The 12,409-nt window shown below is 42.3% G+C and overlaps 2 protein-coding genes across 6 annotated transcripts in view; one reads left to right on the forward strand and one right to left on the reverse strand.

The window, feature by feature from the left end:
• The window catches only part of WDR3 (WD repeat domain 3), a 31,796-nt gene extending 28,620 nt beyond the window's left edge, over positions 1–3,176 (reverse strand). The window contains exons 1-2 of one of the 2 annotated variants that reach the window (XM_047871568.1): positions 3,126–3,176; positions 440–641 (exon numbers count right to left, since the gene is read on the reverse strand). In XM_047871568.1, the coding sequence (XP_047727524.1) occupies positions 440–610 (171 nt within the window). In that variant the 5' untranslated portion in view covers positions 611–641; positions 3,126–3,176. Of the gene's footprint in view, positions 1–439; positions 642–2,514; positions 2,981–3,125 lie in introns of those variants that run through there. The other variant, XM_047871567.1, reaches the window with a different exon arrangement.
• Positions 3,177–3,263: 87 nt separating this feature from the next.
• Positions 3,264–12,409, forward strand: part of GDAP2 (ganglioside induced differentiation associated protein 2) — an 81,041-nt gene continuing 71,895 nt past the window's right edge. For all 4 annotated transcript variants that reach the window (XR_007154563.1, XM_047869462.1, XM_047869463.1 and 1 more), the window contains exons 1-2: positions 3,264–3,455; positions 12,038–12,281. Coding sequence is in view for 3 of the 4 variants with exons in the window: in XM_047869462.1 (XP_047725418.1) it covers positions 12,106–12,281 (176 nt within the window). In the remaining variant the exon portion in view is untranslated. The remainder of the gene's footprint in view (positions 3,456–12,037; positions 12,282–12,409) is intronic.

Consider the following 12,409-nt stretch of genomic DNA (forward strand, 5'->3'; position numbering starts at 1 on the left):
TAGGTTTAGGGAACTCAGTCACAAAGCATCAAAACCTAGTTTAACAACCTTGGGCCTCATCTGTAGAAGTGAGAAAAAGACTCGATCAACATAGCTGAGTAATATTCCTTTTAAATGGCTAATATTTTATAACTGGTTGCGAGGCCAAGTAGAAGAACTTGAAAAATAAAGAACTGGCAGAGAAAACCAAACATGTCAGGAATAATGACGACTACTTAACCTGGAAATACTACAAACAGATACCTAAGAGGTAAACTGCTGTTTGGTGTGGTTTTCAGAATTTAGTGCAGAAGAACACAATAGAACCTGTTACTTGCTACCTAGGCCCAAAGAAAGACTTGTCTTCCAGGGGCACACACATAGAAACACCTCCCACTTCTGCCTCCCCACCCTCAAATACGTATAAATCAGTTATCAACCTCATTGATTTCTGGCTTACCTTCTCTCCTTTCCTTAAGTCCCAGATGAACACATGTTCGCAGGCTGGTACGGCCACATAGCGTCCTTTTTCACCACGAAGCGTCACAAAGACAATATTACCTTTTTGGCTGCCAATAAGGCCAAAGACTGCACTGGCAACATAGCGGAGATACTGCTTCGTGAGCCCCATGTCGTAATGTCTGGTTCCACAAGTGAGGCAGCTGTGCACGCAAACAAAGAAAACTCAGTTCCTTGGGTGTCTGGGTTCTGTGAGGCCAGCAAACACCAACTGTTTATCATGCGGTTAAAGCATGTAACTTGTGGCTTCTTCGCTTTTATTTACTCTGAATAAATCATTCACATAATACCTGGACATCTTCATTTTTTTATGTGCTGTTGACTCACGTGTAAGCCCTCATTCCTCAAGTTTCAAATTGGTCATCTCGTCATGCCCACCTCACAAATAACCGACATATGGCCTCAAGGCAGCTCAACAATTCACTTCTGTTCATTCAACCGCCATCAAAGTTTTTACACTGAGATGGACAGAGTCTGAATATATTTACAGTAAACAATTACTATAATCCTACTACCTGGAGAAGTGCTATTTTAGATACTAGATACTAGAGATATGACGTTGAGTAAAAGAAAATCCTTAACTTCATGGCACATTATCCTCTAGCATAGTGGTTCTCAAACTCAGGTACATATCCAAATCACTAGAGGTCTCATGAAAACAGATTGCTGAGAGCCACATTCACATTACCTCCCAGGGCCGATTTCTGTTTTTGTTTTTAATTTTTTAGTGTTTATTTATTTTTGAGAGACAAAGACACAGAGAGAGCAGGGGACGGACAGAGGGAAACACAGAATCCAAAGCAGGCTCCAGGCTCTGAGCTGTCAGCAGAGAGCCCAACGTGGGGCTCGAACCCATGAACTGTGAGACCATGCCCCGAGGCAAAGTTGGACGCCCAACTGACTGAGCCACCCAGGTGCCCCTGAAACACTGGTTATTGACAAAAGATACAAGTGAAGAAGATAAGCCAAGCTTCTCTGGTCTTGATACAAAGTGAAAAGTGTCCCAAACACCTATGCATCTTAAAAAATACAACACCAAACAGAAACTACACCCTTTTTCTGGGAGCTGCGTTTTGTTGCTGGTTTCTACATTTGGTTTAACTCTACAGAAACTATTTCTGATTACACTCTCCTTCAGCCTACCTTAACAGAAAAATAATCAATGCCAGCTCTCTTTAATATTTTCTTTTAGTAATCACTTAGCGGCCTCATTTTTCCTCACCTAAGAACCAACAAAAGCCAGTTAAAAATCAAGAAAAGATTAACAATGTGATAATGCTGTTAGCCCATGCCATTTGATCAATTCTTCCCCAATTCCTCTTATTTCTCCAGCCCCTTAACTAGAATTGGTCCTCTTGGTAGTCTTTGGCCATCTACCAATTCTTTCCACAGTATTTTCCTTGGAGACTTCATATAGGATGCCTGGGCCCAGGGACACCTACATCTCTATTCCTGTCCATATATGTGAATACAAATAACAGAGTTCCAAAAACTTATGAAATATTCCCAAAGACCTTGCAGCATCTCCTTGAACATCTGTAAAACCAAACCTACCTTGCTTCCTGAACCCCTCATTTGTTCCTTTTTCTAAGACACACAACCCTCCCAGCCATTCAGGCTCAAAACCTTGTAGCAACCTTTGGCTCATTAATAAAAAAATATTATTAGAGCAGCCAAGACTTAAAGGGCACTTATAAATAGAGATGTATTAAATGAATACACCTGAGTAAACATGTGGTTGTTTAATGACAAATAGCAATTGAGTGAATTAAAAGGGTTAATACACGTAAGGCATTTAGAAAAGCATCTAAAGTATTGTAAATATACCGATAAAAAATTCTTCACAATAAACCTTCAAAGTCGGTACTATTCTTACCCCTATTTTACAGACAAGGAAACTAAGCAAAGGGATGTAAGATACTTTCTGTTCTAGCTCTTTGCCACTGGGTTCCTATCAGGTTAGTTGGTTTCCTTCCTTGTCCTGCCACCTTGTTTTCTTCACGTTGTTCCTCTCACCTAGAAAAACGTGCATTGTCCATGACCTATTTTTTTTAACCGGTGTTATTCTCCGAGGCCCACTTCCTCCGAGGCTAGACCAATCCTCGCAGCCTTTTCAATTGCCTCCGTATTCAAACTACCTTCCATACAACTTGGCACTGGTCATTTGTGTCTCACGTGCACAGATCTCGACGCCTTTTAGAGAGAGGTCATGACCTAACCTTCCCCCGCACCCCTACCATCCCTGTTTCCAGGTATAGCCGCAGATCCCCAAAATACGTTGCTGCTATGATGCACTGAAGGGCTGGGACGTTGCGACAGACTTGTCAGACGTCCCTAACCCAAGTCTTCAGTCAGGACAGAGTGAGGGGGCTCCGCACACGGATCATGCTGCCCGAGCATCCTCTGGAGAGCCGCTGGAGTGGCGGCACCTCTACTACCGCAGGCGCCAGCCCCGGGCGACTGCAGGTGGCCTCCGGGGACGTCGGTAGGTTCGCAGTCGCTCGGGGTCCCCTCCACCCTAGCAACCGGCCGCAAACGCCCCCGCCTCATCTGGAGCTGGTGCCCCGAAGGCCTCAGCCAAGACCGCGAGAAACGGGGTTGGAACGCCTGGCCCCCACCTTACCCACCTGGGCCTCCACGAGGATCCGAGCCGCTTGGACCCGCCCACAGTACCCGCCCCTTCCGGGTCCGCTCCGCGACCCACTTCCGCCCGGCATTCCTTTTGCCTTCGAGGAGGAAATGACGTACGTGTGGGCTGTGGTTGGTGAGGGCCGGCCGGTAGCGGAAGCCGTGTTCGCCACTCAAAGCTCTTCCAGCTGGTCACTCCAGCCTCCTGGGACTTTGCCTCACCTGATCGCCGAGCTCCTGGCCGGGGGTGTCTGGGGATGCCGCTCGGCCGCTTTCTGCGAGGAGCTTAACCCGCCCCGCTGCCGCCCGGATGGGACCGCCGGAGTGCGGTGAGAGGCGGGACCTAGACCCGGGCCAGGGGGGAAAGCGGGGCGGAGTGGGCGGGGGGCGCGGCTGGAGGCGCTCGGACTCGGCCCCGGCTAGGGGTGCGGACGGAGAGGGTTAGTGCTGTCCGCCCTCTGGGAGAATGAGCCTGCCACTTCTTCCCCAGCGGTTGGTCGGGCTCTTCTGGCCCGCAGCACTGTCGGGGACGACTTATCGACAAGAAGACAGGGTAGGCAGACCTGGGTACCAGGACCAGTGGTGCTGCAGTCACTGGGGAGGCACGCGCCCTGGATGCAGGTGAGATAGGGCGGCTGGGACCCCTGCAGGTTACAGCCCCACGGTCAAGTGTATGTTGCCGCGCGTGTGGACGGGGCGTTCCACAAACCGAGAGCAGGTCGAGTCAGGGCTGGATAGGCGCCGAGCCCAGGATGCTGAGTTGTCTGGATCCCCACAGTCCCTGGAGTGACATTGGTCTGGCTTTGTGTTTCCGCTCCCTGGCCGCTTGAGGGGGAAGTGACCAGTGCTGACTCCTCCTTGCGTGGTAATCGAGGTTTAGGTACTCTGTCACCAAGTGGAAATTAGGCTTTCTGTCTTGCAGCTCTGTCCGCTTCTATTCTTGGGCTGCACAGAAATGTTCAGAAATGAGTTCTGATGTGTGTAGTTGTGGAAAATTAAAGCTAACAAAAAGCTCTACGATGGAAATAAGCCTTTGCCTTTGCTTATTTAACAAGATGTCTGCAGTCAACCTAGAAATGAGACATTTATCTAAATTATCTGATTATCTTCAGACGTTTCTGGAGTTGTTAACACATATGCAGCTGGTCTTCCATATTCAAGAAAATTGCAATAGTAGCGATTGAGACTACAGATAGATGTAGCACTGTAGGTGTTTTGAAACAAGATTTCCGTGGCTTGGATGAATGAGAAAGGAGGAAATTGTGGCAACAAACTATTATTTCAGTAAATGTTATGGGGAAGGGAGCATTTAGGTGGGTGTGTATAGTTAAAATCTCCTATAGGTGATATGCATTATATAATTAGAAAAAATGTGTGCTTCAGTAGAAAACTGCATAATCTAGATTCTATCTAGAAAGCTATTCCAAGAAAGCTATTTTACAACTCTGTGAACTCTAGATAACTAATGTCAATACTGTATAATTTTTGTCTATAGACATGTAGATTTTGTCCTCTTAAAGATTCAGTGGAAGTTGCCTTCCTGTACGTTCATTTCAATATTCCTGATCAATATGTTCAATTTTGGAATTCCCTTCAATCTACCACCTGCCTGGTTTGCTTTTGAGTTAAATAAAATGTTGGATACCTACTCATTTTTATATTTGAATGAGTCATGATTTTACTTAAAATTTCTCTTAATATTATGAAATATGCGGAGGGACAATCACAAATGGAAAAATAATTTTAATAAAAGTTGGGGTAAGAGCAGCTGTGATTGAGTGCCAAGATAATGCATTTTATAAAAGTCCCAATTCATACAGTATTTAAAGAGAATAACCCTAATTTCTCATTTAAGTTTCACATTGTCCAATTTGTATTAATTGTATTAATACTAATAATTAAAACTTAGTAAAGTATTTTTAAAAATTTTTTAATGTTCATTTATTTTTGAGAGAGAGAGACCCAGAGTGTAAGTGGGCAAGACCAGAGAGAGGGAGAGACACCCAGAGTGTAAGTGGGCAAGACCAGAGAGAGGGAGGGAGACGCAGAAACTGAAGCAGCCTCCAGGCTCCCAGCTGTCAGTACAGACACGAATGTGGGGCTCGAACTCACAAACCATCATGACCTGAGCCAAGTCTGACGCTTAACCGACTGAGTCTTCCAGGCGCCCCTAGTTAAATGAAGTTCTTTTAATATGAAGGTGGTACTATGAACTCACCATTGGAGCATGTGCTTTCGGTGGTTTTGAATAATGTTAAATTTGACCTGGGCCATTGATACCACTTAGAAATATTTGTTAAACTGTATTTATTGTTGACATATCTTTATTGCCTTGGTTTGTTGTTCCACCTAAGTAACTTAAAAATAAAGTTATTTCTATTTGCATAGAATAATTCGTAAATATGATAGATTTGGTGTTGGGATGGAGGTACTCCAGATGAATATCTAATGTGCCCTGAAATTTTAAATACCGAAATACAAGGCATAAGGAAGGGTAAATCTGTAATTTGTTTTGCTGTGTTTGCACAGTGAAAAGAGAGCTGGTGATTAATGGAGGTCAAAAGCATGGACCAGCTCTCTATGTACTTTTACCCAGGCCTGTCCAAACAATGTAAACATTTAAAAAAAAAACAAGCAAACAGATTTAAAGTTCTTGTTTTTCTCTTTTAAATGATGCCATTTTCTTTTTATCCAGACAAAAACCAGGTTATCTTGAGACAGTGATCTAGGCTATTCTGCCTGACCATGCCTAGTCTTGAACAATAACAATCTAATCCCTCTAGCCAATACAATTATTCATATAAAGCTTTATTTAGAGCACTTCTTAAACTGAAGGATTGCAGATTTTTTTAAAAACAAATGAGGACTTAACCTAAACATTGACAATATTTGGGGAAATAGACAAGCCATAGGGTAATGAGAATTGTTTATTCTCACTATGCATTTGAATCGTAAAGGATTTATCTCTAGGTCATCATTCATGAAGATATTGAAGGTAACCTTAAGATAGTATGGCTAAGGAAATAGATATGATCCATTCTAGAATCTTCTGTTTGTCTCCTGTAGACTTTTTGATCCTGGGACATAGATGTCTTGCCTCAGGAGCCTTTTAGACTAAGGTTTAGTGTTTACTTATGAACCTGCGCAAAGTACAGAACTGATTAACTGATATTCACTGGAAGGTCTTGCTCCTTAATATTAACCAAAATTTGGCTTTAACTATATAGCACTGTGTTGCCTTTCCCTCCTCCCTCACCTGAGCACTCTGTGTTCTGTCATTGGGATTCTTAATCAGAGTCTGGGAACCTTCTCAAATTTATTTGCAAATCTTTCCTTATATCAGCTCATGTACTCACATTTTGGGTGGTGAAAAGGTCTTGATCTTTTTATGTGATTCCCAAAAGGGTTTGTGACACGAAAAATGTTAAGAACCCATATTCCTTAAGTATCAAGGATCAAATTTTCCTGCCTAGCTTGGCTTTGCTGCTCCATTTGCTTTATTGCCAAGGTGTGTGTGTTGGAGAAAAGGGGAGATTTAAATCTCTTTTTGATGAGAAATACCAATTTCTGTTTAGAGATGGAGGTGAAAAAGAATTTATTCTTTGTTAAATGCTATGACACTTTCTATAGAATGCCATTCAACTTTGAGAGCTCTGAAGCATGTTTATTGCTCATTTAGCACCCAATATCTTAAGGGGCACAATGACTTTTAAAATCTGGGAAGGAGGTCCAACAAATTATACGGATAAGATGTGATCGAAGATACAAGCCAACCACCCACTAGTGTACTGTCAAAGAGGATAGTAGAGTTTCAGGGAAAGAATGACCAATAGTTAATGCAACTAAAATTTGATTAGCTCCTGGATTTAACATTTGGGCAGTCATTGTTTGACCTTGAAAGAGCAATTTTAGCATTGTTACCAGAGGTGCCAACAAAACTGCAGTAGGTTGAATAAATGGAAGAAAAGGAAATAAAGCTCCAAAACAGATTATGTTTATGAAGTTAGGTCGTAGAATGAGGCATTTATCTGGCATCTGGAGAAGAAATAGGGTAGGACTTTTTTTTTTTTTTTTTTTTTTTTTAAGAATAGGAGGACAGAGGGGAAGGAGAGATCAGATATTGTGAAGGAAGAGTTATTATCTTTTCACTTAGAGGAGAGCTGGTAAAGTGGAGTAAAATGCATTATTTGAAGGCAGTTGGGCAGGCTTAAAAGTGCAGCTTCCAGATTTATCCTCACCTCTGTAAAACTTGTCTACTTTTGGTCTCAACTGTCGCATCCTGGAAGAGACATTCTCTTTGATCTAAGTTAGCTTTCCACCTTGTTCTTCTTTACAGAACACTTCTCACAAATTTCAGCTATGCAGTATATTTGTTTCTGTGATTATATATTTGTGTGATTTTTGTGAGTCTCCCTCTGCCAGTAGAATCTCAGCATCTAACAATACTTAAGTAATTGAATGCCTGGGACATAGTAGGCAAATAAGTATTTATTGTCTTATAACTTCTATGGGCCAGGAATTCAGAATTCAGTAGCAGCTTAGTTGTGTGGTTCTGGTTCATGAGCATTTCTTGTGAGGTTGCAGTCAGGATGTCAGCTGGGGCTGAAGTCATTTGAAGCCCAACTGAGGCTGGAGGATCCAAGGGGATTCCTTCACCTGCCTGGGCATCAATGCTGGTTGTTGGCAGGAACTCTCAGGTACTTCCCATGGGGACCTTCTCATGGGCTTCTTGAGTATCCCACATCGTAGGAGCTAACTTCTCAGAGCAAGCACCCCAAGAGAGCACAATATCTTTTATGACTCATCCTTCAAAGTCATATACTATCATTTCTGCAGAATCTATTGGTTGGTATATGGGCCAGCCCTGTTCATTGTCAGAGGCAGCTGTACCCGGGCATTGATAACAGGAATTGGCATCATTGAAGGACATCTTGGAGGATGTCCACCGCCAATGCTGTATGGTGTACTATAGAGTCACCCAAGAATTACTAACACAGTTTCCTAGTATTTCCTAATAGTGTTGATGGAGGGCCTCGGAAAACATGCATTTGTCTTGGCAGCAGACAGGATACTGTTTTTCTCATAGCATAAGACTAGAATGAGAGAAGAAAGATGTTGGGTTGATCTGGGTTTTAGGGGTTAACAAATCATTATAAGGGCAGACATTGAGATAAATAAGTGTATCTTAATTCAGCAGTTGGTTTGGTTTATTTGGTACTGTCTTTGACAGCAAGTGTTTTGGTCTTTGCCACACGTGGAGCCATAACTTTATCTCAGCAGTGGTGCAGGTGACTTTCACCTTGGCTCTGAGAAAGTTGTAACAGGTAACTTTTCATCGTACCTTGCTTTGTGCCAGATTATATTGTGTAATCCTCAAAATTACCCTGTAAGTAGATTACTCTTTATTAATTGTTTTTTTTTTCAACGTTTATTTATTTTTGGGACAGAGAGAGACAGAGCATGAATGGGGGAGGGGCAGAGAGAGAGGGAGACACAGAATCGGAAACAGGCTCCAGGCTCCGAGCCATCAGCCCGGAGCCTGACGCGGGGCTCGAACTCACGGACTGCGAGATCGTGACCTGGCTGAAGTCGGACGCTTAACCGACTGCGCCACCCAGGCGCCCCAGATTACTCTTATTTTCGAAGTAAGGAAACCTGGCTTGCAGTTAAGGATGACCCAACTGTTATGTCCTAGACCTAAACTCAGGTCTGCTGATAACAGAGCCTAAGCTTAATTTATTTACTTTGTACCACCCTGCCTCTCCCTCACAGTGTAATTGCACGTGGAAGGATTTATCTTAAAACACTGAAGAAGCCAGATTCAAAATTGTACATACATTATGATTTCACCTATCATAGAAAAAGATAGGAACTACATAAAAATTGGGGAGTTTTTCCCCTGTTACTTCCCCCCTCCAAATGTTCTATAAGTGGATATTAGAGTTAGAAAAGTTATTTTAAAGAAGTAATTTTGAGGGCGCCTGGCTGGCTCAGTCAGTTGGGCGTCCGACTTTGGCTCAGGTCATGATCTCGTGGTCCGTGAGTTCGAGCCCCGCATCGGGCTCTGGGCTGACAGCTCAGAGTCTGGAGCCTGTTTTGGATTCTGTGTCTCCCTCTCTCTCTCTGACCCTCCCCTGCTCATGCTCTGTGTCTCTCTGTCTCAAAAATAAATAAATGTTAAAAAAAAATTTTTTTTTAATAAAAAAATGAAGTAATTTTGTTCTGAAAGTTGGCACTCGAGTTTGCAAAATGAACACTAACTCTGTGTTTAATGGACTTTTTTATGTTATAGCTAAGTTTCAGCATGAGTCATTGTCTTCAGAAATCTGTGAATAATTTTTTTTAAGTATGAATTTCTGCAAAATGTCATTCCATTGAGCTCCAGGCAGTTCAACTGTGGAAAATAAATGTCTTTATTTGTCCTCTCTTCAGCTTGTCCACCTCAGGTTTGCATACTTGTTAACGGATCAGCAGATCTCGTGATTGCCTCCAGTTTCAAAGGCCAATTGGATGGATTAAACACTGACTTCTGATAAAATTAATTTATTTCAAAATAATTTCAAAGGCGTATTTATATCGAATAAGAATAATCCTCTTACATAGTTTTATCATGGTATCATCTATAAGGCCTTTCTGAAATTGTTATATAAATGATCACACTTCCCACGCCACAGTGCTGGCGCAGGAGCTAACATATTGTGCCTAATCCATGGTTCGTTCCATTTAGTATCTCACATTTCTCAGCAAGAAACACCAAGGAATTAGATGAAGAAAGGCATGTTTGTTCTCCTTCTCTAACAACAAACCTTAAGGTCACACAGAAAATTCTAACAAGAAGTTCACAGCCCAGCTGATCATCTGCCTGCTCAGTGGTGACAGTGATCTGTAATTTACCAAACACACTAATCAGTTCTTGGCCCTGTGACTCAGCATTTCAGTAGCACTTCCCTTAGCTGATCTTCTCAAACACTCCTTAAAATGCTTTCTTCACCTGGCTTTTAGGCTTTTAGGCTATTTCCTGGTGTTCCTCCCCATCCTTTTATTCCTCTTTATCATTTTTTTTTTTTTTGACTTGTCCTCTTTCCAACCTATAAGTTTTGCCTGAGGACTCAGTCCTTGGATCTCTTTTCTCCATATGTATGGTCTCTTTTGGTAATCATGTCCGGTTCCCATAGCCTTAAATGCCACCCACACGCTGAGTCTTCCAGATTTATATCTGTAGCCCGACCTCTTCTCTGAGCTCTAGCCTCTTACAGCCAATTGCATGTCTGACTTCAATACTTGGCCATATGAGGAGCATCTCAAACTTAACACGTGCAAAAACATATGAGGAAAAACGACCGTGATTATCACTCCACTGCACAACCTACTCCAGCCTTCCTCTTCTCTGTAAATAGCATTAGCATCTACTCAGCTGCTCGAGCAAGAAATCTAGGAATTACCTTTGATTCTTTTCTTTTCCCTCATCCTTCACAGCCGTTTAGCAAGTCTCGTCGCCTCTACCTTCAAAATACATTCCAAATCCAACCGTTTCTCACCACCTTCTTCACCATGTCACCTAGATCCCTGCAGCAGTTTTCTACTGGTCTCTGGTTTTATTCTCGCCCTCACTCCATTTCACGGTAGCTAGAGTAATCTTACCAGGTGTTGTTTATATTGAGTCATTACCTCTGTCAAGATCCTCTAACAGCTTCCCCTCCTGTTTACAATAAGACCGAACCTTCTCATTAGGGCTTACAAACTGCATCATCCAGCCTTTCCATCTCTCACCAACCTCAGTCACCCACCACTCATTACCTAGCTTATTCTACTGTATCCACATAGGCCTCCTCACCCTTCCTGGGATACACCAAGCTCCTTTCTGCCCTCTGGGCCTTTACTCTTGCTATTTCCTCTGCCTGAAACACTGCAGGGCTTCACATTGCCTGCTCTCTCACTTTATTTAGCTGTCTACTCAGATATCCCCTTTTCTCTTGTAATACTTATTGCCCTCAGTCATTCTTTAGATACCTGCTTGCCTGTTTGGTTACTGTTTATCATCTCCTCTCCAGGAAGCATAAGCTCAGTAAGTGCATGGACTTGCTGTCTTATTCACCAGTGCATCCCCCGTGCCTCCAACAATACCTGACCCATGACAGATGCTCATAGAGATTTATTGGATGAATGAATCTGCATTTTACTGCAACAGCTGTCTGGCTTCTTGGCAAATTAAATATCCTCTACTCATGCTGAATTTCCCATGGCCTCTCTGTAGTACTTGATACCGTGTGTCTTCCTATCACCCTCTTCTAATTTCTACGTTTCTGTACAACCATCTTCCTACCACATCATTGTCTCCTGCCATATCTTGTAAATTGTCCAGTCCTGTTAATTCTTCCTTTGTATGTATATTGCCTCTCAAATCCACGCCTTCTTCTCCGTCTGCTTCTCTACTAAGTTCAAACTTTTATACTTGATTGCAGGAACCTCCCCGCTTTTCCTTTTGTCCTACTCAGTTATCATTGAGTAAGATCTTATCTCCATATTGTCATTCCACTGAACTCTTTAAATTGTGCATATTATTTATCTATGTATCTCTTGCAGCACCTAGCACCACCCCCGCCCCCCATAGCAGACACTCAGTGAATGCTGAATGAATTGTCCTGTGTTTCTAGAAAGTAGAACTGGTGGGTCATGTGATTATTTTAATGACTATAATTCTTTGAAAAGAATTTGTGTTTCAATAATCCCCCTTTCTTCTTTAGAGAAACTATAGCAATTCTTTGTTGTATATTGATTTTTATGGAGTGTTTAAGTGACTAATCACACAATGTACTATTAGAGCATTTCACAGTAGAGATTTGTTTTTTGATCTAATGGAAGTAAAGTAGTATCTGTACTTGCGTTAAAATGGTTCTTTCTTTTCTTTTAGGCTGAAGTCTCCAGTGAATATTGAATTGCTGAGAAATTTGGGGAAAGACCAGCTGAAGTTCCCATTCCATGGATCCCTTGGGTGCCCCTTCCCAGTTTGTGGATGTGGATACGCTACCCAGCTGGGGCGACTCATGTGAAGATGAATTAAATACTTCCGATACTGCAGCTGAAACATTGCAAGAAAATACTGTTAGATCACCTTTTCTTTACAACAAGGATATCAGCGGGAAAGTGATTCTTTGGTAATTCTTTGACTAAATCATACCAAAATATGATAATATTCTCATAATTTTTTTCTAAATTATTTTTTTCTCATTGTTTCTTCTAAACTCCTTTATTCTCATAACTTCTTCTGAACTTTTTTGTGAGC

Source organism: Prionailurus viverrinus, chromosome C1 (genome assembly GCF_022837055.1).
Source record: "Prionailurus viverrinus isolate Anna chromosome C1, UM_Priviv_1.0, whole genome shotgun sequence".
In the NCBI taxonomy this organism is placed as follows: Eukaryota; Metazoa; Chordata; class Mammalia; order Carnivora; family Felidae; genus Prionailurus; species Prionailurus viverrinus.